This window comes from Lichenostomus cassidix, chromosome 2 (genome assembly GCF_008360975.1).
Source record: "Lichenostomus cassidix isolate B80296 chromosome 2, HeHo_3.0, whole genome shotgun sequence".
NCBI classification, from domain to species: domain Eukaryota; kingdom Metazoa; phylum Chordata; class Aves; order Passeriformes; family Meliphagidae; genus Lichenostomus; species Lichenostomus cassidix.
Window position 1 is genome coordinate 152,279,631 of NC_139482.1, and position 27,398 is coordinate 152,307,028.

Sequence of the window (27,398 nt, forward strand, 5' to 3'; positions counted from 1 at the left end):
AACGCAAAACCCCAAAACCCACAAACCCCAATAAAACCCCAAAACCCCAAACCCCAAATCCCTCCTGAACCCAAACCCCCAAATCCCCAAAAACCCCAAACCTTAAATCCCCCTGAACCCCAAACCCCCAAACCCCAAATCCCTCTGAACCTCAAACGCTCAAACCAAAACCCCAAAACCAAAAACCCCAAAACCCCAAATCTCTCTAAACCCCAAGTCCCTCTGAACCTCAAACCCCAAAATCAAAAACCCAAAACCCCAAACACCAAATCCCCCTGAACCCCAAAAACCCCAAACCCCAAAACCCCAAATCCCTCTGAACCCCAAAAACCCCAAACCCCAAAACCCCAAATCCCTCTGAACCTTAAACCCTAAACCAAAAACCCCAAACCCCAAATCCCCCTGAACCCCAAAACCACAAACCCTCTAAATCCCGAACTCCAAAACCCCAAACCCCCAAACCCCAAACCCCCAAACCCCAAAAACCCCCAAGCCGCACCTCCCCAGCCCCCCCGGCGGAGATTCCCGTGGGGCAACTGTGGTGCCACAGCAGAGCTGGGAAAACCAGGGTGACCCCAAAGCCTGGGTGTCACCTGTACCCCCCAGGGACACCCCAAATCTGTGGGGCACCCCATAGATCTGTGGGGCACCCCATAGACAGCCCCATAGAACTGTCTGTACCCCCCAGGGACACCCCGAATCTATGGGGCACCCCATAGATCTATGGGACACCCCATGGAGACACCTGTACCCCCCAGGGACACCCCAAAATCTATGGGGTACTCCATAGAACTGCCTGTACCCCCCAGGGACACCCCGAATCTATGAGGCACCCCATAGATCTATGGGGCACCCCATAAAGACACCTGTACCCCCCAGGGATGCCCCATAGGGACTCCCCGAATCTATGGGGCACACTATAGAACTGCCTGTACCTCCCAGGGACACCCCAAATCTATAGGGCACCCCATGGATACACCCCGAATCTGTGGGACACCCCAAATCCATGGGGCACCCCGAATCTATGGGGCACCCCATAGAGACACCAGTACCCCCAGGGACACCCCGAATCTATGGGGCACCCCATAGAGACACCAGTACCCCCAGGGACACCCCAAATCTATGGGGCACCCCATAGACACCCCAAATCTATGGGACACCCCGAATCTATGGGGCACCTCATGGAGACACCTGTACCCCCCAGGGACACCCCAAAATCTGTGGGGCACCCCATAGAGACACCTGTACCCCCCAGGGATACCCCAAATCTATAGGGCACCCCATGGATACACCCTGAATCTGTGGGACACCCCAAATCCATGGGGCACCCCGAATCTATGGGGCACCCTATAGACACCCCAAATCTATGGGGCACCCCATAGAGACACCAGTACCCCCAGGGACACCCTAAAATCTATGGGACACCCCAAATCTGTGGGGCACCCCATAGAGACACCTGTACCCCCAGGGACACCCCAAATCTGTGGGGCAGCCCTTAGAGACACCCCAAATCTATGGGACACCCCACAGAACTGCCTGTACCCCATAGAGACACCCCAAATTTTTGGGACACCCCATAGACAGCCTCTGTATCCCCATGGACACCCCGAATCTATGGGGCACCCTGTAGATACCCCAAATCTATGGGGCATCCCATAGACAGCCCCACAGAACTGCTGTCACTGTCCCCTGTGTGACACTGTCACTGTCCCTGTGTGAGTGACACTGTCCCGTGTGTGACACTGTCACTGTTACTGTCCCCTGACTGATGTCACCTGTGTCACACTGTCCTGTGTGACAGTGTGTGTGACACTGTCCCTGAGTGACACTGTCACTGTCCTTGTGTGTCACACTGTTGCTGTCCTGTGTCACACTGTCCCTGTCCCCTGACTGCTGCCCCTGTGTGTGACACTGTCACTGTTATTGTCCCCTGACTGCTGTCACCTGTGTCACACTGTCCTGTGTCACACTGTCCCTGTGTGTGACACTGTGTGTGTGGCACTGTGCTGTGTGTCACACTGTCCCTGTCCCCTGTGTGTGACATTGTCCCTGTGCGTGGCACTGACACTGTCTCTGTCCCCTGTCCCTATGTCACACTGTCCCTGTGTCACACTGTCCCCTGTGTGACACTGTCACTGTTATTGTGCCCTGATTGATATCACCTGTATCACACTGTCCCTGTCCCTGTGTCACACTGTCCCTGTTTGTCACACTGTCCCCTGTGTGTGGCACTGTGTGTGGCACTGTGTGTGTGACACTGTCCCCTGTGTGACACTGTCGTTGTCCCCGACTGCTGCCCCTGTGTGTCACACTGTCACTCTTATTGTCCCTTGACTGCTGTCCCCTGTGTCACACTGTCCCTGTCCCCTGTGTGTGACACTGACACTGTCTCTGTCCCCTGTCCCTGTGTCACATTGTCCCTGTGTCACACTGTCCCTGTGTCACACTGTCCCTGTGTGTGACACTGTCATTGTCCCCATCTCTGACTGCCATACTTGTCTCTGTCCCCTGTGTGACACTGTCCTTGTCCCCTGTGTGACATTGTCTCTGTCCCCTGTATGTCACACTGTCCCCGTCCCTGTCCCTCTGTGTCACACTGTCCCTGTGTCACATTGTCTCTGTCCCTGTGTCACACTGTCCCCATGTGGCACTGTCACTATTGTCCCTTGACTGCTGTCACCTGTGTCACACTGTCCCTGTCCCCTTACTGATGTCACCTGTGTCACACTGTCCCCTGTGTGTGACACTGTCCTTGTCCCTGTCCCCTGTGTCACACTGTCCCCATGTGACACTGTCCCTGTTCCCATGTGACACTGTCCCTGTCCCCATGTGACACTGTCCCTGTCCCTGTCCCCAGCGCAGCATCCGGCCGCAGGTTGTCACCACCTTTGAGCTGCCAGGCTGCTATGACATGTGGACTGTCACCGCGCCACCGCCGCGGGAACAGGTGGGTACCTGGGTCACTGTGTCACCTGTGTCACCTGTGTCATTGTGTCATTGTGTCACCCTCCCTGGGTCACCTGTGTCGCTTGGGTCACTGTGTCACCTGTGTCACCTGTGTCACCTTCCCTGGGTCACCTGGGTCACTGTGTCACCTGTGTCCCCCTCCCTGAGTCACCTGTGTCACCTGGGTCACTGTGTCGCTGTGTCACTCTCCCTGGGTCACCTGTGTCACCTTCCCTGGGTCCCCTGGGTCACTGTGTCTCTGTGTCACCCATGTCACCTGTGTCACCTGGGTCACCCTCCCTGGGTCACCTGGGTCACTGTGTCACCTGGGTCTCTGTGTCACCCGTGTCACCTGCGTCATTGTGTCACCCTCCCTGAGTCACCTGTGTCACCTGGGTCACTGTGTCACCTTCCTTGGGTCACCTGTGTCATTGTGTCACTCTCCCTGGGTCACCATGTCAACTTCCCTGTGTCACCTGGGTCACCTGTGTCACCCTCTGTCTGTCACTGTGTCACCTGTGTCACCTGTGTCATTCTCCCTATGTCACCCATGTCACCCTGCCTGTATCACTGCGTCACCTGTGTCATTCTCCCTGAGTCACCTGTGTCACCTTCCCTGGGTCACTTGTGTCACTGTGTCACCTGTGTCCCTGTGTCCCCTGGGTCATATTTGTCACCTGTGTCACTGTGTCACCTTCCCTGGATCCCCTGGGTCATTGCGTGACCTTTCCTGTGTCACCTGTGTCACTCTCTCTGAGTCACCTATGTCACCTGTCACCTTCCCTGGATCCCTGTGTCCCTGTGTCACCTGTGTCACCTTCCCTGGGTCCCCTGGGTCACCTGTGTCATTGTCCCTGGGTCACTTGTGTCCCCTGTGTCAACTGTGTCACTCTGCCTGTGTCACTGTGTCACCTGGGTCCTTGTGTCACCCTCCCTGGGTTACCTGTGTCACTGTGTCACCTGTGTCATTGTGTTACCCTCCCTGTGTCACCTGGGTCCCCTGGGTCACCATGTCACCTTCCCTGTGTCCCCTGTCCCCCATCCCTGTGTCTTCCCTGGCTCTCCCTGTCCTCCTGTCCCCATCCCCATGTCCCCCCTGTCCCGCTGAGTCTCTGTCCCCGGTGTCCCCTGTGTCCCCTGTGTCCCCAGCCCGAGGTGGCCGCAGGTGGCAGCGCAGAGCCCGAGGTGACAGCGGCTCCGGAACCTTCCGAGGAGGATGGAGAGAGACATGGATTCCTCATCCTGAGCAGGGAGGACTCCACCATGGTGAGGGACAGTGGGGACATTGGGGACATTTGGGGGCATGGGAAATGACATGGATCCTTCATCCTGAGCAGGGAGGACTCCACCATGGTGAGAGGGGACAGTGGGGACATTGGGGACATTGGGGACACTGGGGACATTGGGGATATTGTGGTCATTGAGGACATCATGGGGACATTGGGGATACTGGGGACATTGGGGACACTGGGGACATCATAGGGACATTGGGGATGTTGGGGTTTTGGGGACATGGGGGACATTTGGGACATCAGGGACACTGGGGACATTGGGGACATTGGGGACACTGGGGACATTGGGGACACTGGGGACATTGGGGACATTGGGGACACTGGGGACATTGGGGACATTGGGGACACTGGGGACAGTGGAGACATTGGGAACAGTGGGGACATTGGGGACATCTGGGGACAATGCGAGCATTGGGGACATCATGGGGATATTGGGATGTTGAGGACATTGGGGGCACTGGGGACATTGGGGACATCATTGGGGACATCAGGGACATCAGGGGGACACCGGGATTTTGGGGACATTGGGGACATTAGGGACATCATGGGGACATTGGGCACATTGGGGACATCACGGGGATACGGGGACATTGAGGACATCAGGGCCATCAGGGGACGCAGCTGTGTCCCTGCTGTCCCCTTGCTGTCCCCCTGATGTCCCCAATGTCCCCCGCTGTCCCCAATGTCCCCTGATGTCCCCAATGTCCCCCTGATGTCCCCAATGCCCCCTGATGTCCCCACTGTCCCCTGATGTCCCCAATGTCCCTCAATGTCCCCAGATCCTGCAGACGGGCCAGGAGATCCTGGAGCTGGACACGAGTGGCTTTGCCACCCAGGGACCGACTGTGTTCGCCGGGAACCTGGGCCAGGGACAGTTCATCGTCCAGGTGTCACCGCTGGGGCTGCGGCTGCTGCAGGGCGGTGAGTGACACACCTGGGACAGTGACAGTGACACACCTGGGGACACACCTGGGGCAGTGACACACCTGGGACAGGGACAGTTCATCGTCCAGGTGTCACCGCTGGGGCTGCGGCTGCTGCAGGGCGGTGAGTGACACACCTGGGATAGTGACAGTGACACACCTGGGGCAGTGACACACCTGGGACACACCTGGGACAGTGACACACCTGGGACAGTGACACACCTGGGACACACCTGGGGACAGTGACACACCTGGGACAGTGACAGGGACACACCTGGGGACAGTGACACACCTGGGACAGTGACAGTGACACACCTGGGCCAGGGACAGTTCATCGTCCACGTGTCACCGCTGGGGCTGCGGCTGCTGCAGGGCGGTGAGTGACACACCTGGGATAGTGACAGTGACACACCTGGGGACACACCTGGGCCAGGGACAGTTCATAGTGCAGGTGTCACCTGCAATGACAATGACAATGACAGTGTCACACAGGTGTCACGCAGGTGTCACACAGGTGTCACCATTGTCCCCGCAGTGACCCAGCTGCACTTTGTCAATCTCAGCTCTCCCATGTGTCACACAGGTGTCACACAGAGGTCAGACAGGTGTCACACAGGTGTCTCCCAGGTGTCACACAGGTGTGACAGTTACAATGACAGTGTCACACAGGTGTCACACAGGTGACAGTGTCACCATTGTCCCCTCAGTCACCCAGCTGCACTTTGTCCCGGTCGATCTGGGCTCTCCCATCGTGCACTGCGATCTGAGCTCTCCCAGGTGTCACACAGGTGTCACTCAGGTGTCACACACTGGTGACAATGACACACAGGTGACAGTGTCATTGTCCCCACAGTGACCCAGCTGCACTTTGTCCCGGTCGATCTCGGCTCTCCCATTGTGCACTGCCATCTGAGCTCTCCCAGGTGTCACAGGTGTCACAGGTGTCACACACTGGTGACAATGACACACAGGTGACAATGTCATTGTCCCCGCAGTGACCCAGCTGCACTTCGTCAATCTCAGCTCTCCCAAGTGTCACTCAGGTGTCACACAGAGGTCAGACAGGTGTCTCACAGGTGTCACACAGGTGTCACACAGCTGTCACGCAGCTGTGACAATGCCATTGTCCCCACAGTGACCCAGCTGCACTTTGTCCCCGTGGATCTGGGCTCTCCCATCGTGCACTGCGATCTGAGCTATCCCAGGTGTCACTCAGGTGTCACACACTGGTGACAATGACACACAGGTGTGACAATGACAATGACAGTGACACACAGGTGACAATGACACTCCTGTCCCCCCGCAGTGACCCAGCTGCACTTTGTCCCGGTGGACCTCGGCTCTCCCATCGTGCACTGCGATCTGAGCTATCCCAGGTGTCACTCAGGTGTCACACAGGTGTCACACACAGGTGTCACACAGAGGTCACACAGGTGTCACACAGGTGTGACAATGTCACCCAGGTGTCTCACAGGTGTCACCATTGTCCCCTCAGTCACCCAGCTGCACTTTGTCCCCGTGGACCTCGGCTCTCCCATCATGCACTGCGATCTGAGCTCTCCCAGGTGTCACACAGGTGTCACACAGGTGACAGTGTCATTGTCCCCTCAGTGACCCAGCTGCACTTTGTCCCGGTCGATCTCGGCTCTCCCATCGTGCACTGAGCTCTGAGCTCTCCCAGGTGTCACTCAGATGTCACACACTGGTGACAATGACACACAGGTGTGACAATGACAATGACAGTGACACACAGGTGTGACGGTGTCACCATTGTCCCCTCAGTGACCCAGCTGCACTTTGTCCCCGTGGACCTTGGCTCTCCCATCGTGCACTGCGCCGTCGCCGATCCCTTCGGTGTCCTGCTGAGCGCCGAGGGTCACCTGGCCACCTTCACCCTCAAGGGTGACACCTACGGCGGCCGAGCGCCCCGCCTGGCCCTGCTCCGGCCACCTGTGTCACACGTGAGTGTCACCATGTCCCCAATGTCCCCAAACCCTGCCTGGCCCTGCTCCAGCCACCCATGTCACATGTGAGTGTCCCCAATGTCACCAAACCCACCCCAAACCCTGCCTGGCGCTGCTGAGGCCACCTGTGTCACATGTGAGTGTCACCATGTCCCCAGTGTCACCAGCAATGTCCCCAGTGATGTCCCCAATGTCCCTAATATTGCCAATACCCGCAATGTCCTAATGTCCCCAGTGTCCCCAATGTCCCCGACCCCACCTGGCCCTGCTCAGGCCACCTGTGTCACACGTGAGTGTCACCAGTGTCCCCAGCAGTCCCCAGTGATTTCCCCAATGATGTCCCCAATGTCCCCAGTGTCCCAATGTCCCCAATATCCCTCAATGTCCCCAATGTCCCCAATGTCCCCAAATCCCCTAAATGTCCCCAATGTCCCCAATGTCCCCACGATGTCCCCAGTGTCCCGATGTCCCCAATATCCCCAACATCCCCAAATCTCCTAAATGTCCCCAATGTCCCCAAATCCCCAATGTCCCCATGATGTCCCCAACATCCCCAAATCCCCCAATCCCCCCAATGTCCCCTAAATGTCCCCAGTATCCCCAATGTCCCCAATATCCCCAATGTCCCCAAATCTCCTAAATGTCCCCAATATCCCCAATGTCCCCAATGTCCCCAAATCCCCTAAATGTCCCCAATGTCCCCGCTGTCTGTCCCCAGCAATCCCGTGTCACCGCGCTCTGCCTGTACCGCGACGTTTCCGGAATGTTCACCACCGAGAGCCGCGCTCCCCGCGAGGAGCCGCCGCCCCGCCCCCACGCCGAGGCCGAGACCCTCATCCAGGACCTCAGGTGGGTGGCAGTGTCCTCAGGTGTCCCCAGGGGTCACCAAACATCACCAGGTGTCCCCAAGGTGTCCTCAGTCTCCAGGTGTTTCTATGTCTCCAAATGTCCCCAAATTGTTCTGAATTTCCAGGTGTTCTTGAGTGTCCCCAGGTGACCCCAAGGTGTCACCAAGTGTTTCCAAGGTGTTGAGAATCTCCAGGTGTCCCCAGGTGTCCTCGAAGTGTCCCAAATCTCCAGGAGTTCCTGTGTTCCTGAGTGTCCCCAGGTGTCCCCAAGTGTCACCGAGTGTCACCAGGTGTAGCCAAAGTCACCAGGTGTCCCCAAGTGTCCCCAGGTGTCCCCAAGTGTCCCCAAAGTGTCCCTATTCTCCAGGTGTTCTTGTGTTTCTGGCTGTGTCCCCAGGTGTCCCCAAGGTGTTCCGAATCTGCAGGAGTTTCTGTGGTCCTGAGTGTCACCAGGTGTCCCCAAGGTGTCCCCAGGTGTCACCAGGTGTCCCCAGTCTTCAGGAGTTTCTGGGTTCCTGAGTGTCCCCAGGTGTCCCCAGGTGTCCCCAACTGTCACCAAATGTCCTCAGGTGTCCCCAGGTGTCACCAGGTGTCCCCAGGTGTCCTCAAAGTGTCCCAAATCTCCAGGAGTTCCTGTGTTCCTGAGTTGTCCCCAGGTGTCCCCAAGTGTCACCGAGTGTCACCAGGTGTCCCCAGGTGTCCCCAAGTGTCACCAGGTGTCCCCAAAGTGTCCCTAATCTCCAGGTGTTCTTGTGTTCCTGGCTGTGTCCCCAGGTGTCCCCAGGTGTCCTCAAAGTGTCCCAAATCACCAGGAGTTCCTGTGGTCCTGAGTGTCCCCAAGTGTCACCGAGTGTCACCAGCTGTCCTCAGGTGTCACCAGGTGTCCCCAAAGTGTCACCAGGTGTCCTCAAAGTGTCCCAAATCTCCAGGAGTGTCTGTGGTCCTGAGTGTCCCCAGGTGTCCCCAATCCCATTTTCCCCATTATTCTTCCAATTTTTCCCAATTTTTTTCCCACTTTCCCCATTTTTCCCGTATTTTTCCCCAGTGACTCTGTGGATGACGAGGAGGAGATTCTCTACGGGGACTCAGGGTGTCCCCAGGTGTCCCCAGGTGTCCCCAATCCCATTTTCCCCATTATTTTTCCCAATTTTTTTCTGATTTTTCTCAATTTTTTTCCTATTTTTCCCATTTTTCTCCCCATTTTTCCCACTTTCCCCATTTTTCCCGTATTTTTCCCCAGCGATTCCGTGGATGACGAGGAGGAGATGCTCTATGGGGACTCAGGGTGTCCCCAATCCCATTTTCCCCATTATTTTTCCCAATTTTCCCATTATTTTTCCCAATTTTTTCCCATATTTCCCATTTTCTCCCCATTTTTTCCCACTTTCCCCATTTTTTTCCCCAGTGATTCCGTGGATGACGAGGAGGAGATGCTCTAGGGGGATTCAGGATGTCCCCAGGTGTCCCCAGGTGTCCCCAACCCCATTTTCCCCATTATTTTTCCGATATTTCTCATTTCTTTTCCAATTTTTTTCCCATATTTCCCATTTTTCTTCCCATTTTTTCCCATTTTTCCCATATTTTTCCCCAGCGACTCCGTGGACGACGAGGAGGAGATGCTCTAGGGGGATTCAGGATGTCCCCAGGTGTCCCCAATCCCATTTTCCCCATTATTTCCCCCATTTTCCCCATTTTTTCCCCATTTTTCCTGTTTTTCTCCCCATTTTCCCCATTTTTCTCCCCATTTCTTCCCATTTTTCCCATTTTTCTCCCCATTTCCCCAGCGATTCCGTGGATGACGAGGAGGAGATGCTCTATGGGGACTCAGGGGTGTCCCCAATCCCATTTTCCCTATTATTTTTCCCAATTTTTTCCCATTTTCCCCATTTTTCTCCCCATTTTCCCCATTTTTCTCCCCATTTTTCCCACTTTTCCCATTTTTCTCCCCATTTCCCCAGTGATTCCGTGGACGACGAGGAGGAGATGCTCCATGGTGTCCCCAGGTGTCCCCAATCCCATTTTCCCCATTATTTTTCCCAATTTTTTCCCATATTTCCCATTTTTCTCCCCATTTTTCCCACTTTTCCCATTTTCCCCATTTTTTTCTGCAGCGACTCTGTGGATGACGAGGAGGAGATGCTCTATGGCGACTCAGGGTGTCTCCAGGTGTCCCCAGGTGTCCCCAATCCCATTTTCCCTATTATTTTTCCCAGATTTCTCCTTTCTTTTCCCAATTTTTTTCCAATTTTTCCAATTTTTCTCTTTTTTTTCCCATTTTCCCCATTTTTCTCCCCATTTCCGCAGCGATTCCGTGGATGACGAGGAGGAGATGCTCCATGGTGTCCCCAGGTGTCCCCAACCCCATTTTCTCCATTATTTTTCCCAATTTTTTCCGATTTTTCTCATTTTTTTTCCCACTTTTCCCATTTCTCCCCATTTCCCCAGTGACTCGGTGGATGATGAGGAGGAGATGCTCTATGGGGACTCGGGGCTCTCAGGTTCCTCTCCCCCCAAGGAAGAGCCGAGACGCCAAAACCCTCCTGAGAGAGAAACTCCCCAGTACAGCGCCGAGCCCTCGCACTGGTGTGTGCTGGCCAGGGAGAACGGCAGCATGGAGGTGACTGGGAGGGACTGGGAGGGACTGGGAGGGACTGGGAACGGACTGGGAATGGACTGGGATGGACTGGGAATGGACTGGGAACTGACTGGGATGGACTGGGAGGGACTGGGAGGGACTGGGAGGGACTGGGAGGGACTGGGAACGGACTGGGAATGGACTGGGATGGACTGGGAATGGACTGGGAACTGACTGGGATGGACTGGGAGGGACTGGGAGGGACTGGGAACGGACTGGGAATGGACTGGGATGGACTGGGAATGGACTGGGAACTGACTGGGATGGACTGGGAATGAGCTGGGGATGGACTGGGATGGACTGGGAACTGACTGGGAGCACTGGTGTGTGCTGGCTAGGGAGAATGGCAGCATGGAGGTGACTGGGAGCACTGGGAGGGACTGGGAGGGACTGGAAACAGACTGGGAGCACTGGGAATGGAATTGGGATGGACTGGGAATGGAGTGGGATGGACTGGGAGGGACTGGGATGGACTGGTGTGTCCTGACCAGGGAGAACGGCAGCATGGAGGTGACTGGGAGGGACTGGGAGGGACTGGGATGGACTGGGAATGGACTGGGAACTGACTGGAATGGACTGGGATGGACTGGGAATGGACTGGGATGGACTGGTGTGTGCTGGCCAGGGAGAACGGCAGCATGGAGGTAACTGGGAGGGACTGGGATGGACTGGGAGGGACTGGGAATGGACTGGGATGGACTGGGAGGGACTGGTGTGTCCTGGCCAGGGAGAACGGCAACATGGAGGTAACTGGGAGGGACTGGGAATGGAGTGGGAATGAGCTGGGAATGGACTGGGATGGAGTGGGATGGAGTGGGAATAGACTGGGATGGACTGGGAATGAGCTGGGGATGGACTGGGATGGACTGGGAACTGACTGGGAGCACTGGTGTGTGCTGGCCAGGGAGAACGGCAGCATGGAGGTGACTGGGATGTACTGGGATGGACTGGGAGCGCTAGGAATAGACTGGAAGCACTGGGAATGGAGTGGGATGGACTGGGAACAAACTGGGATGGACTGGGGATGGACTGGGAGGGACTGGGATGGGACTGGGATGGGACTGGGAATGGACTGGTAGCACTGGGATGGACTGGGAACAAACTGGGATGGACTGTCCCATCCCCATCCCCATTCCCAATTTCCCTCTGCAATTCCCATTTTTTTTGCTCTAATTCCCATTTTCCCAATTTTAATTCCCCTTTTTTTGCTCCAATTCCCATTTCCCAGATCTATTCTGTCCCCTAGTGGCGTTTGGTGTTCCTGGTGAACAATTCCCATTTTTAATTCCCAATTTTAATTAATTCCCAATTTTAATTCCAATTTTATTTCCCAGATCTATTCCATCCCGGAATGGCGTTTGGTGTTCCTGGTGAAGAATTCCCATTTTTAATTCCCAATTTTAATTAATTCCCATTTTATTTCCCAGATCTATTCTGTCCCTGAGTGGTGTTTGGTGTTCCTGGTGAAGAATTCCCATTTTTAATTCCCATTTTTAATTCCCATTTTATTTCCCAGATTTATTCCGTCCCGGAATGGTGTTTGGTGTTCCTGGTGAAGAACTTCCCATTTTCACCTCTTTAATTCCCATTTTCCCATTTTTAATTCCCATTTTTTTGCTCCAATTCCCATTTTTAATTCCCAATTTTAATTCCCATTTCCCAGATCTATTCCGTCCCCGAGTGGCGTTTGGTGTTCCTGGTGAACAATTCCCATTTTTAATTAATTCCCATTTTTAATTCCCAATTTTAATTCCAAATTTTCAGATCTACTCCGTCCCGGAATGGTGTTTGGTGTTCCTGGTGAACAATTCCCATTTTTAATTCCCATTTTTAATTCAATTCCCATTTTTAATTCCCATTTTTAATTAATTCCCATTTTTAATTAATTCCCATTTTATTTCCCAGATTTATTCTGTCCCCGAGTGGCGTTTGGTGTTCCTGGTGAAGAATTCCCATTTTTAATTCCCATTTTTAATTAATTCCCATTTTCCATTCCCATTTCCCAGATCTACTCTGTCCCGGAATGGCGTTTGGTGTTCCTGGTGAAGAACTTCCCATTTTCACCTCTTTAATTCCCATTTTCCCATTTTTAATTCCCTTTTTTTTGCTCCAATTCCCATTTTTAATTCCCAATTTTAATTAATTCCCAATTTTAATTCCCAATTCCCAGATCTATTCCGTCCCGGAGTGGCGTTTGGTGTTCCTGGTGAAGAATTCCCATTTTTAATTCCCATTTTTAATTCAATTCCCACCTTTAATTCCAATTTTAATTCCAAATTTTCAGATCTACTCTGTCCCGGAATGGTGTTTGGTGTTCCTGGTGAAGAATTCCCATTTTTAATTCCCATTTTTAATTCCCATTTTCCCAATTTTAATTCCCATTTTTAATTAATTCCCATTTTTAATTCCCATTTTATTTCCCAGATTTATTCCGTCCCGGAATGGCGTTTGGTGTTCCTGGTGAACAATTCCCATTTTTAATTCCCTTTTTTAATTCCCATTTTTAATTCAATTCCCACCTTTAATTCCATTTTTATTTCCCATTTCCCAGATCTATTCCGTCCCGGAGTGGCGTTTGGTGTTCCTGGTGAAGAATTCCCAATTTTAATTCCCAATTTTAATTCCCATTTTTAATTCCCAATTTTAATTCCCAGATCTATTCCGTCCCCGAGTGGCGTTTGGTGTTCCTGGTGAACAATTCCCATTTTTAATTCCCATTTTTAATTCCCATTTTCCCATTTTTAATTCCCATTTTTATTTCCCAATTCCCAGATCTACTCCATCCCGGAATGGCGTTTGGTGTTCCTGGTGAACAATTCCCATTTTTAATTCCCATTTTTAATTCAATTCCCACCTTTAATTCCAATTTTAATTCCAAATTTTCAGATTTATTCCATCCCCGAGTGGCGTTTGGTGTTCCTGGTGAAGAATTCCCATTTTTAATTCCCTTTTTTAATTCCCATTTTTAATTCAATTCCCACCTTTAATTCCATTTTTATTTCCCATTTCCCAGATCTATTCCGTCCCGGAGTGGCGTTTGGTGTTCCTGGTGAAGAATTCCCATTTTTAATTCCCATTTTTAATCAATTCCCAATTTTAATTCCCATTTCCCAGATCTATTCCATCCCCGAGTGGCGTTTGGTGTTCCTGGTGAAGAACTTCCCCGTCGGCCAGCGGGTTCTGGTGGATTCTTCCTTCGGCCAGCCGGCGGCCGAGCAGCGCAAGGACGAGAGGGGAGAGCGGGAGAGAGAGCTGCCCCACGTCCGGGAGCTGCTGCTGGTGGGGCTGGGCAGGAGGCAGAGCCGGCCCTACCTACTGGTGTGTACTGGTTTGTACTGGTTTGTACTGGTTTGTACTGGTTTGTACTGGGAATGGCATTTGGGGATACTGGGGATACTGGGAATGGGGGAGAGAGAGCTGCCCCACGTCAGGGAGCTGCTGCTGGTGGGGCTGGGCAGGAGGCAGAGCCGGCCTTACTTACTGGTGTGTACTGGTTTGTACTGGTTTGTACTGGTTTGTACTGGGAATGGCATTTGGGGATACTGGGGATACTGGGAATGGGGGAGAGAGAGCTGCCCCACGTCCGGGAGCTGCTGCTGGTGGGGCTGGGCAGGAGGCAGAGCCGGCCCTACCTACTGGTGTGTACTGGTTTGTACTGGTTTGTACTGGTTTGTGCTGGGAATGGCATTTGGGGATGCTGGGGATACTGGGAATGGCATTGGAATGGTGGGAATGGTGTGGGGATGGAGAGATGTGAGGATCCCAGGAATGGCAGAGTCACCAGTACCTACTGGTTTGTACTGGTTTGTACTGGTGTGTACTGGTTTGTACTGGTTTGTGCTGGGAATGGCATTTGGGGATACTGGGGATACTGGGAATGGTGTGGAGAGAGCTGCCCCACATCAGGGAGCTGCTGCTGGTGGGGCTGGGCAGGAGGCAGAGCCGGCCTTACCTACTGGTTTGTACTGGTTTGTACTGGTTTGTACTGGTTTGGACTGGTTTGTACTGGGAATGGCATTTGGGGATACTGGGAATGGTGTGGGAATGGTGGGAATGGTGGGAATAGTGTGGGGATGGAGAGGTGTGAGGATCCCAGGAATGGCAGAGCCATCAGTACCTACTGGTGTGTACTGGTTTGTACTGGTTTGTACTGGTGTGTACTGGTTTGTACTGGTTTGTACTGGGAATGGCATTTGGGGATACTGGGAATGGTGTGGGAATGGCATTGGAATGGTGGGAATGGTGTGGGGATGGAGAGGTGTGAGGATCCCAGGAATGGCAGAGTCACCAGTGCATACTGGTGTGTACTGGTTTGTACTGGTTTGTACTGGGAATGGCATTTGGGGATACTGGGAATGGTGTGGGGATACTGGGGATACTGGGGTGGATTTTGGGATTCCCAGATGGATTTTGGGGTTTCTGGGATGGATTTTGGGGTGGATTTTGGGGTTTCTGGGGTGGGTTTTGGAGTTCCCAGGTGGATTTTAGGATTTTCTGGGCTGGATTTTGGGGTTCCCAGATGGATTTTAGTGGTTCTAGGATGCATTTTGGGGTTCCTGGCTGCAGTTTTTGGGGTTCCCCGATGGATTTAGAGGTCCTGGATTCGATTTTAGGGTTCCCAGGTGGATTTAGGATTTTCTGGGGTGGATTTTGAGGTGGATTTTGGGGGTCCCAGGTGGATTTGGAGTTTCTGGGATGGATTTTTGTGTTTCTGGGATGGGGTTTGGGATTCCCAGATGGATTTAGGAGTTTCTGGGCTGAATTTTGGGGTTCCCAGGTGGATTTTAGTGGTTCTAGGATGGATTTTGGCATTTCTGGGATGGATTTTGGGGTGGATTTTGGGGTTTCTGGGGTGGGTTTTGGAGTTCCCAGGTGGATTTAGGATTTTCTGGGATGGATTTTGGGGTTCCCAGGTGGATTTAGGATTTTCTAGGATGGATTTTGGGGTTCCCAGATGGATTTTGGGGTTTCTGGGATGGATTTTGGGGTGGATTTGGGGTTTCTGGGGTGGATTTTGGGATTCCCAGATGGATTTAGGGTTTTCTGGATTGGATTTTTTGGTTTCCAGATGGATATAGAGATTTCTGAGATGGATTTTGGGATGGATTTTGGGCTTCCCAGATGGATTTAGTGGTTCTAGGATGGATTTTGGGGTTTCTAGGATGGATTTTGGGCTTCCCAGATGGATTTTAGTGGTTCTAGGATGGATTTTGGTGTTTCTGGGCTGGATTTTGGGGTTTCCAGTTGAATTTGGAGTTTCTGGGGTGGATTTAGAGGTGGATTTTGGGGTTCCCAGGTGGATTTTAGTGGTTCTAGGATGGATTTTGGCATTTCTGGGCTGGATTTTGGGATGGATTTGTGGTTTCTGGGATGGATTTTGGAGTTCCCAGGTGAATTTAGGATTTTCTAGGATGGATTTTGGGGTTCCCTGGTGCATTTTGGGGTTCTAGGGTGGATGTTAGGGTTTCTGGCTGCATTTTTGGGGTTCCCAGATGGATTTAGAGGTCCTGGATTCAATTTTGGAGTTTCCAGTTGGATTTAGGATTTTCTGGGGTCGATTTTGAGGTGGATTTTGGGGTTCCCAGGTGGATTTTAGTGTTTCTAGGATGGATTTTGGGGTTCCTGGGATTGATTTTAGGGTGGATTTGGGGTTTCTGGGATGGATTTTGGAGTTCCCAGGTGGATTTAGGATTTTCTAGGATGGATTTGGGGTTTCTGGGATGGATTTAGAGGTCCTGGATTGGATTTTAGGGTTCCCAGGTGGATTTAGGATTTTCTGGGATGGATTTTGGGGTGGATTTTGGGGTTTCTGGGCTGAATTTTGGGGTTTTTTGGCTCCCAGGTTCACGTGGATCAGGAGCTGCTCCTCTACGAAGCTTTCTCCCACGACTCCCAGCTGGGCCAGAGCAACCTGAAGGTTCGATTCCGCAAGGTCAGCAGAAATTTGGGGGATTTTTGGGGGTGCTGAACCCCAAATTCCCCAAAATATCCAAGATTTCCGACCCTGAGACCTCAAAATATCCCAAAGTTCCAACCCCGAGATCCCAAAATATCCTAAATTCCCCAAAAGATCCCAAATTTCAGCCCAAAAAATCTCAAATTTACAACCCCTGAGGCACCAAAATATCCCAAATTCCCCAAAATATCCCAAATTTCCAACCCTGAGACCCCAAAATACCCCAAATTTCACCCCCAGAGACCCCAAATTTTCCCCTGGAAACCCCAAAACATCCCAAATATCACCCCAAAACATCCCATATTTTCACCCCAAAATATCCCAAATTTCACCCCCAGAGACCCCAAATTTCCCCTTAAAACCCCAAATTATCCAAAATTTCACCCCAAAACATCCCAAATACCCCCTTAAAACCCCCAAATCCCCAAATTTCCCCCTGGAAACCTCAAATTATCCCAAATTCCCCCCTGACACCCCAAAACACCCCAAATTTCACCCCAAACCATCCCAAATTTCCCCTTAAAACCCTAAAAAATCCCAAATTTCACCCCAAAATCCCCAAATTTCACCCCAAACCACCCCAAATTTTCCCTTAAACCCCCAAATTATCCCAAATTTTCACCCCAAACCACCCCAAATTTCCCCTTCAAACCCCAAAACCTCCCAAATTTCACCCCAAAATCCCCAAATTTCCCCCCAAAATCCCCAAATTTCACCCCAAAACATCCCAAATTCCCCCTTAAAACCCCAAACCATCCCAAATTCGACCCCCAGGTGCCCCACGGGATCAATTTCCGGGAGAAGAAACCCAAACCGTCGCGGAAGAAGCCGGAAGGAGCTGGGGGAGCCCCGGGGGGGGGAGGGGCAGGAGGGACCCCCGAGGAGCCTGGGGGGCCCAGGGGGAGGGTGGCGAGATTTCGGCACTTCCAGGACATCTACGGGTACTCCGGGGTGAGTGGGGACCCCAAAAAACCCCAAAAATCGACCCCAAATTGGGGGGAAATCCCAAAAATCTCAAATCTGGGGAGAAAAACCCAAATCTGGGAGGAAAACCCTGAATCTTTGGGATCATTCAGGCACTTCTAGGACATCTATGGGTACTTGGGGGTGAGTGGGGACCCCAAAAAACCCCAAAAATGGACCCCAAATTGGGGGGAAAACCAAAATGTGGGAGGGAAATCCCAAAATCCCAAATCTGGGAGGAAAACCCTAAATCTTTGGGGTCATTCAGGCACTTCTAGGATGTCTATGGGTAGTCAGGGGTGAGTTGGGACCCCAAAAAAACCCCCAAAAAAACCCCAAAAATGGACCCCAAATTGGGAGGAAACCCTAAATGTGGGAGGGAAATCCCAAAATCCCGAAATCTGGGGAGAAAAACCCAAATCTGGGAGGAAAACCCTAAATCTTTGGGGTCATTCAGGTACTTCTAGGATGTCTATGGGTAGTCAGGGGTGAATTGGGACCCCAAAAAATCCCAAAAATGGACCCCAAATTGGGGGGAAAACCCAAAATCTGGGGGGGGAACCAAAATGTGGGAGGGAAATCCCAAAATCCCGAAATCTGGGGAGAAAACCCTAAATCTTTGGGGTCATTCAGACATTTCTATGATGTCTATGGGTAGTCAGGGGTGAGTGGGGACCCCAAAAAACCCCCCAAAAATCGACCCCAAAATCCAGGGGGAACCCCAAATCCAGGGAGACCCTGAAGCCGGGGGGAAACCCCAAATGTGGGCTGAGGTCATTCCAGCACTTCCAGGACATTGATGGATACTTGGGGTGAGATGGGGGATCCCAAAAACAGACCCCAAAAACGGACCCCAAATCCAGACCCCAAATCCAGGGGTTGATCCCATACTTGGGGACCCCAAATCTGAGGGGCTCTGGGGGTCTCTGTCACCTGGAGGGGAGGAGCACCCCAAATCCAGGTGTTCCAGGTGTTCACCTGCAGCCCCACCCCATTCCCAGGGGCTCTGGGGGTCTCTGTCCCTCACCTGTCACTCACCTGTCCCCATTCCCGGCAGTCTCTAGGTGTCCCACCTGTGCCTCACCTGCACAGGTGTTCATCTCTGGCCCTGCCCCACACTGGCTGCTGCTCACAGGGTGTCTGGGTGTCTCACCTGTCCCTCACCTGTCCCCATTCACTGTCCCTCACCTGTCCATCATCTGTCGCTATTCACCTGTCTCACCTGTCCAGGTGTTCATCTGTGGCCCCGCCCCTCACTGGCTGCTGCTGACTGGCTGAGAGGCTCTGAGTGTCTCACCTGTCCCTCACCTGTCCCTCACCTGTCTCACCTGTCCCTCCCCTGTCTCACCTGTCCCTCACCTGTCCCTCACCTGTCTCACCTGTCCCTCACCTGTCTCACCTGTCCCTCACCTGTCCCAGGTGTTCATCTGTGGCCCCGCCCCGCACTGGCTGCTGCTGACTGGAGCTCTGAGTGTCTCACCTGTCCCTCACCTGTCTCACCTGTCTCACCTGCACAGGTGTTCATCTGTGGCCCCGCCCCGCACTGGCTGCTGCTGACTGGCCGCGGAGCTCTGCGGCTTCACCCGATGGCCATCGACGGACCTGTGGAGTCCTTCGCACCTTTCCACAACGTCAACTGCCCCAAGGGCTTCCTCTACTTCAACCGCCAGGTGAGCTCACCTGGCCACACCTGGGGACACCTGGGCACACCTAGGGTCACACCTGGGGAGTCACCTGGACACACCTGGGCACACCTGGGCACACCTGGGGTGACACCTAAACTGCCCCAAGGGCTTCTTGTACTTCAACCACCAGGTGAGCTCACCTGGGCACACCTGGGTACACCTGGGCAGTCACCTTGGCACACCTGGGCACACCTGGGGTGTCAGCTGGGGCACACCTGGGGGTCCCTGACCCATTTTTTGGGGTATTTTGGGATAATCTGGGGAGAATTTTGGGATATTTTTGGGATATTTTCAGGATGAATTAAGGATCAGCATCTTACCTGCTTACCTGTCCTGTGATGCTCCCTGAGCCATTTTGGGATCAATAATTTTGGGATAATTTTGGGATATTTTAGTATATTTTGGGATAATTTGGGATCATTAATATTGGGATTATTTTAGAATATTTTGGGATATTTTTGGGATATTTTTTGATATTATTGGATAATTCATTTTGGACTATTTTGGAATATTTTTGAATATTTTGGGATATTTTTGGGGTAATTTTGGGGATAATTTTGGGATATTTTTGGATATTTTTGGATAATTCATTTTGGACTATTTTAGAATATTTTGGGATAACTTTGGGATAATTTTGGGATAAATTTGGGATATTTTTGGGATATTTTCAGGGTGAATTGAGGATCAGTGTCCTACCTGCCTACCTGTCCTACGACGCTCCCTGGCCTGTCAGGAAGATTCCTCTGCGCTGCACTGCTCACTACGTGGCTTATCACGTGGAGTCCAAGGTGAGACACACCTGGGCACACCTGAGACACACCTGGGGACAGCTGGGACACACCTGGGGATAGCTGGGACACACCTGGGGACACCTGGGGACGCCTGAGATACACCTGGGGACACCTGGGGACAGCTGGGGATTCCTGAGACACACCTGGGGACAGCTGGGGACAGCTGTGACACACCTGGGGACACCTGGGACACACCTGGGCTCACCTGGGGACACCTGGGGACAGCTGGGACACACCTGGGCCTACCTGGAACACACCTGGGGACAGCTGGGGACAGCTGGGGAAACCTGAGACACACCTGGGGACACATCTGGGCACACCTGGGGACACACCTGGGGACACCTGGACACACCTGGGCATGCTTGGACACACCTGGGGACACACTGGGGACACCTGAGACACACCTGGGGACACCGGGGACATGTCTGGGGACACCTGGGGATACCTGGGCACACCTGGGTACACCTGGGTGCACCTGAGACACACCTGGGCATACGTGAGACACACCTGGGGGGCAGGTGGAAACACCTGAGCACACCTGGAACACATCTGGAGACAGCTGGGGACGCCTGAGACACACCTGGGGACAGCTGGGACACAACTGGGGACAGCTGGGTACACCTAGGCATACCTGGAACACACCTGGGCACACCTGAGACACACCTGAGACACACCTGGCGACAGCTGGAACACACCTGGGGATACCTGAGACACACCTGGGGACAGCTGGGGACACCTGGGGATACCTGGGCATACCTGAGAGACACCTGGGGGACAGCTGGAAACACCTGGGCCTACCTGGAACACAGCTGGGGACACAACTGGGGACACCTGGTCACACCTGGACACACCTGGACACACCTGGGACACACCTGGGACACACCTGGGCTCACCTGGACACACCTGGGCATGCTTGGACACACCTGGGGACACATCTGGGAACGTCTGGGGCACAGCTGGGGATACCTGGGCACACCTGAGGCATACCTGGGGATGCCTGGGAGACACCTGGGGACACATCTGGGCACACCTGGACCCAGGGGGTGTTGTGGGGTCCCAAGTGGGTCCCAGGTTGGTCTGGGGGTGTCCTGGGGGGTCCCAGGTGGGTCTCAGGTGGGTCTCAGGGTGTCCCAGGTGTGTCCCTCAGGTGTTATTTCCCCCCCAGGTGTACGCCGTGGCCACGAGCTCCCCTCACCCCTGTACACTATTGGGGGTCTGAGGGGCATTTTTGGGGTCTGGGGGTGTTCTGGGGGTCCCAGGTGGGTCTCAGGTGGGTCTCAGGGTGTCCCAGGTGTGTCTCTCAGGTGTCATTTCCCCCCCAGGTGTACGCTGTGGCCACGAGCTCCCCTCACCCCTGCACTCGAATTCCTCGCATGACGGGAGAGGAGAAAGAGTTTGAGAGCATCGAGAGAGGTGAGGAGACACCTGGGGACACACCTGGGGACACACCTGGGGACACCTGGGACACCTGGGGACACACCTGGGGACACCTGGGGATAGCTGGGGACACCTGGGGGGACAGCTGGGGCACCTGGGGACAGTTGGGAACACACCTGGGATATCTGGGTACACCTAGGGATACCTGGGGACACCTGGGGACAGCTGGGGGACAGCTGGAAACACCTGGGCATACCTGGAAGACACCTGAGGGACAGCTGGGGACACAGCTGGGGGACAGTTGGGAACACCTGGGGGACACCTGGGGACACACCTGGGGACACCTGGGGACACCTGGGCATACCTGAGACACACCTGGGGACATCTGGGGATAGCTGGGGACACACCTGCTACACACCTGGGGGCTACCTGGGAACATCTGGGGGACACCTGGGACAGCTGGGGACACACCTGGGATATCTGAGGACGCCTAGGGGATACCTGGGGACAGCAGGGGACACCAGGGGACAGCTGGGGGGACCTGGGAACACCTGGGGATAGCTAGGGGGACAGCTGGGGACACCTGGGCACACCTGGAACACACCTGGGGACAGCTGGGGACACAGCTGGGGACACCTGAGAACACCTGGGCACACCTGGGGACACACCTGGGACAGCTGGGGACACCTGGGGGATACCTGGGGACAGGGACAGGGGACAGGGACACACCTGGGGACACCTGGGGATAAGGGGGACAACACCTGGGGACAGCTGGGACACCCAGGGACACTGGGGACACCTTGGGGACACCTTGGGGACACCTTGGGGACAGCCCCGAATCCCCAGGTGTCACCCCAGACCCTCAGTGTCCCCTCTGTGTCCCCCCAGTCCCTGTGTCACACCTGACCCACCTGTCCCCCCCAGTCCCTGTCTGCCCCCCAGTCCCATGTCCCCAGGTGTCCCCAATCCCAGTGTCCCCCCAATTCCCCCATGTCCCCCAGTGTCCCCCTGTCCCCCGACCAGTGTCCCTCTGTCCCCCTGTCCCCTCTGACCCTGTGTCAGCCCCAATCCCAGTGTCCCCCTAACCAGTGTCCCTCTGTCCCCCTGTCCCCAATCCCAGTCCCCCAGTTTCCCCATGTCCCCCCAATCCCAGTGTCCCCTGTCCCCTAACAATGTCCCTCTGTCCCCCCATGTCCCCTCCAGTCCCAGTGTCCCCCAGTGTCCCCCCAGTGTTCCCATGTCACCCCATGTCCCAGGTGTCCCCCAGAATCCCCATGTCCCCCGATCCCAGTGTCCCCAATAATCCCAGTGTCCCCCAGTGTCCCCTGTCCCCCTGACTGGTATCCCTCTGACCCATGTCACCCCATGTCCCCCCAGTGTCCCCCAGTGTCCCCTGTCCCCTAACCAGTGTCCCTCTGTCCCCCCATGTCCCCCAGTCCCCATGTCCCCCAATCCCTCTGTCCCCCAGTGTCCCAACATAATCCTCATGTCCCCCCAACCCAGTGTCCCCCAGTGTCCCCCTGTCCCCTGACTGGTGTCCCCTGACCTCCCATGTCACCCCATGTCCCCCAGTGTCCCCCAGAATCCCATGTGCCCCCAGAATCCCAATGTCCCCCAGTGTCCCCCTGTCCCCCTGACCAGTGTCCCTCTGTCCCCGTGTCACCCCATGTTCACCCCAATCCCAGTGTCCCCAGTAATCCCAGTGTCCCCAATAATTCCTGTGTCCCCCTGTCCCCCAACCAGTGTCCTGCTGTCCCCATGTCCCCCATGTTCACCCCAATCCCAGTGTCCCCCCAGTAATCCCAGTGTCCCCCAGTGTCCCCCTGTCCCCCTGTCCAGTGTCCCTCTGTCCCCTGTCCCTCCATGTTCCCCCCAATCCCAGTGTCCCCCCAGTGTCCCCCTGTCCCCTAACGGTGTCCCTCTGTCCCTCTGTCCCCAGACGATCGCTATGTCCCTCCCCAGCAGGAAGCTTTCAGCATCCAACTCATCTCTCCGGTCAGCTGGGAGGCAATTCCTAACACCAGGTAACCCAAAAATACCCCAAAATCACCCCAAAAATATCCTAAAATATCCTAAAATATCCCAACTCATCTCTCCGGTCAGCTGGGAGGCGATTCCTAACACCAGGTAACCCAAAAATACCCCAAAATACCCCAAAAATATCCCAAAAATATCCTAAAATATCCTAAAATATCCCGAAATACCCCAAAATACCCCAAAAATATCCTAAAAAATCCAAAAAATATCCTGAAACATCCCAAAAATATCCCAAAAAATCCCAGAAATACCCAGAACATCCCAGGTCAGCTGAGAGGTGATTCCCAATTCCAGGTGACCCCAAATCCCAGGGGGTGCCCCACCTGTCCCCACCTGTCCCCATAATTCCATGTCCCACCTGTCCCACCTGTCCCACCTGTCTCACCTGTCTCACCTGTCTCATCTCACCTGTCTCACCTGTCCCAATCTCACCTGTCCCACCTGTCTCACCTGTGCAGGATCACCCTGGAGGAGTGGGAACACATCACCTGTATGAAGTGCTCCATTCTCACCTGTCCCACCATTCTCACCATTCTCACCTGTCCCACCTGTCCCAATCCTACCTGTCTTACCTGTCTCACCTCACATCTCACCTGTCCCACTGTCTCACCTGTCCCACCTGTCCCACCTGTCTCACCTGTCTCACCATTCTCATCTATCTCACTTGTCTCACCTATCTCACCTGTCCCAATGTCACCTGTCTCACCTCACACCTGTCTCACCTGTCCCAATCTCACCTGTCCCACCTGTCTCACCTGTCTCACCTGTGCAGGATCACCCTAGAGTGGGAACACATCACCTGTATGAAGTGCTCCATTCTCACCTGTCTCACCTGTTCCAATCTCACCTGTCCCCCCTGTCCCAATCTCACCTGTCCCACCTGTCTCACCAATCTCACCTGTCCCACCTGTCCCACCTGTCTCACCTGTGCAGGATCGCTCTGGAGGAGTGGGAACACGTCACCTGTATGAAGTGCTCCATTCTCACTTATCTCACCTGTCCCAATCCCACCTGTCTCACCTGTCCCACATCTCACCTGTCCCAATCTCGCCTGTCTCACCAATCCCACCATTCCCAGCCATCTCACCTGTCCCACCTGTCTCACCTGTCCCTATCTCACCTGTCCCACCTGTCTCACCTGTCCCTATCTCACCTGTCTCACCTGTCCCACCTGTCTCACCTGCGCAGGATTGCCCTGGAGGAGTGGGAACACGTCACCTGTATGAAAACGGTGTCTCTGCGCTCCGAGGAAACGGTGTCAGGCCTGAAGGGTTACGTGGCTGTGGGCACCTGTCTGATGCAGGGCGAGGAGGTCACCTGTCGGGGACGGGTATGCACCTGGGACACACCTGGGCACACCTGGGACACACCTGGGACACACCTGGGCACACCTGGGGTGGCACCTGTCTGATGCAGGGCGAGGAGGTCACCTGTCGGGGACGGGTATGCACCTGGGACACACCTGGGCACACCTGGGCACACCTGGGACACACCTGGGACACACCTGGGCACACCTGGGGTGGCACCTGTCTGATGCAGGGCGAGGAGGTCACCTGTCGGGGACGGGTATGGACACCTGGGGACACACCTGGGTACACCTGGGCACACCTGGACACACCTGGGCCACACCTGGGCACACTTGGGACACACCTGGGCACACTTGGGATACATCTCGGGCACCTGGGGACACCTGGAGGCACTTGGATACACCTGGGACACAGCTGGGGACACACCTGGGGGGTCCAGGACACACCTGAGTCCCTCAGGACACACCTGGGGCTCTCTCAGGACACACCTGAGGGTTCTCAGGACACACCTGAGGGTTCCCAGGACACACCTGGGTCACACCTGGGTCACACCTGAGTCACCTGTGTCGCACAGATCCTGATCCTGGACGTGATCGAGGTCGTACCTGAGCCGGGGCAGCCTCTGACCAAGAACAAGTTCAAGGTGCTCTACGAGAAGGAGCAGAAGGGACCTGTGACGGCTTTGTGTCACTGTCACGGTTACCTGGTGTCTGCCATCGGGCAAAAGGTACACCTGAGATACACCTGTGCACACCTGTACACCTGTACACACCTGTGACAGCTCTGTGTCATTGTCACGGTTACCTGGTGTCTGCCATCGGGCAAAAGGTACACCTGAGATACACCTGTACACACCTGTACACACCTGGGCACACCTGTGACAGCTCTGTGTCATTGTCACCATTACCTGGTGTCGGCGATTGGGCAAAAGGTACACCTGAGATACACCTGTACACACCTGTACACACCTGTACACACCTGTGACAGCTCTGTGTCACTGCCACAGCTACCTGGTGTCTGCCATCGGGCAAAAGGTACACCTGAGATACACCTGGGGGGATAGAAACACACCTGTGACAGCTCTGTGTCGCTGTCACGGTTACCTGGTGTCGGCAATTGGGCAAAAGGTACACCTGAGATACACCTGTGCACACCTGTACACCTGTACACACCTGTGACAGCTCTGTGTCACTGCCATGGCTACCTGGTGTCTGCCATCGGGCAAAAGGTACACCTGAGATACACCTGGGGAACCACAGGAGGTGTCAGTGGCCACCAAGGAGGTTCCAGTGGCCACCATGAGGTCAGTGACCTCCACAGTGACCTCAAGGTGTCCTTGTTGCCTCAGCTCTTCCTGTGGAGCCTGAAGGACAATGAGCTGATGTTGATACCTCCAACCTAGGAGGTGTCAATGGCTACTAAGGAGGTTCCAATGGCCACCACGGGGTCAAGGGTGACCATGGTGACCTCAGGGTGTCCTTGTCCAACATGTCAGATCTTCTTGTGGAGCCTGAAGGACAACAAGCTGACCTTGGTGGTCACTCAGTGTTGGTTTGGTTCAATTCCATGACCCAAGTGGCCACCAAGGAGGTTCTAATGACCACCAAGGAGGTTCCAGTGGCCACCACGAGGTCAGTGACCACCACGGTGACCTCGCGGTGTCCCCTCAGATCTTCCTGTGGAGCCTGAAGGACAACGAGCTGACGGGCATGGCGTTCATCGACACGCAGCTCTACATCCACCAGATGATCAGCGTCAAGAGCTTCATCCTGGCCGCCGACCTCATGAAGAGCATCTCGCTGCTGCGCTACCAGGAGGAGAGCAAGACGCTGTCGCTCGTCAGCCGGGTCAGTCCTGGGCTAGTGACATGGGTCAGGGGGCTAGTGAACCCCAATGGGCTGCTGGGCTGGGTGTCTGGGCTACCGAACCATCGTGGGGCTACCAAACCTCCCCAGGGCCACTGAATCACCCCCAGGGTCACCAAACCTCCCTGGGGTCACCAAACCATCCCATGGCCACCAAACTCTCCTGGGGCTACTAAACCTCCCTGGGGCCACTAAATCACCCCCAGGGCCACTAAATCACCCCCAGGGCCACTAAATCAGCTCCAGGGTCACCAAACCTCCCCAGGGTCACCAAACAATCCCATGGCCACCAAACTCTCCTGGGGTGACCAAACCATCCCAAGGGCCACCAAACCATCCCATGGCCATTAAACCACCCCCAGGGCCACTAAATCACCCACAGGGTCACCAAACTTCCCTAGGGTCACTGGGCTACTGAATTGGACCACAGGGCTACCAAACCATCCTGGGGCTACCAAACCTCCCCAGGGCCACTGAATCACCCCCAGGGCCACCAAACCATCCCATGGCCACCAAACCCCTCTGGGGCCACCAAATCACCCCCAGGGTTACCAAACCATCCCATGGCCACCAAACCCTCCTGAGGCCACCAAACCTCCCTGGGGCCACCAAATCACCCCCAGGGTCACCAAATCCCCTGGGCCACTAAACCACCCCCAGGGCCACTAAATCACCCCCAGGGTCACCAAACTTCCCTAGGGTCACCAGGCTACTGAACTGGACTATATGGCTACCTCCTTGGGGCCACCAAACTCCCCCAGGGCCACCAAATCACCCCCTGGGCCACCAAATCATCCCCAGGGTCGCCA

The 27,398-nt window shown here is 54.4% G+C and overlaps 1 protein-coding gene across 1 annotated transcript in view; it reads left to right on the forward strand.

The window, feature by feature from the left end:
* CPSF1 (cleavage and polyadenylation specific factor 1) overlaps positions 1-27,398 on the forward strand; it is a 50,102-nt gene that overhangs the window by 15,735 nt on the left and 6,969 nt on the right. Inside the window, exons 11-26 of the mRNA XM_085053905.1 lie at positions 2,858-2,947; positions 4,096-4,212; positions 5,018-5,159; positions 6,944-7,122; positions 7,844-7,974; positions 10,419-10,590; positions 13,723-13,926; positions 16,451-16,540; positions 17,339-17,515; positions 19,045-19,197; positions 19,884-20,000; positions 21,326-21,416; positions 23,320-23,404; positions 24,606-24,747; positions 25,299-25,451; positions 26,395-26,571. Coding sequence (XP_084910031.1) covers positions 2,858-2,947; positions 4,096-4,212; positions 5,018-5,159; positions 6,944-7,122; positions 7,844-7,974; positions 10,419-10,590; positions 13,723-13,926; positions 16,451-16,540; positions 17,339-17,515; positions 19,045-19,197; positions 19,884-20,000; positions 21,326-21,416; positions 23,320-23,404; positions 24,606-24,747; positions 25,299-25,451; positions 26,395-26,571 — 2,220 coding nt within the window. The remainder of the gene's footprint in view (positions 1-2,857; positions 2,948-4,095; positions 4,213-5,017; positions 5,160-6,943; positions 7,123-7,843; positions 7,975-10,418; positions 10,591-13,722; positions 13,927-16,450; positions 16,541-17,338; positions 17,516-19,044; positions 19,198-19,883; positions 20,001-21,325; positions 21,417-23,319; positions 23,405-24,605; positions 24,748-25,298; positions 25,452-26,394; positions 26,572-27,398) is intronic.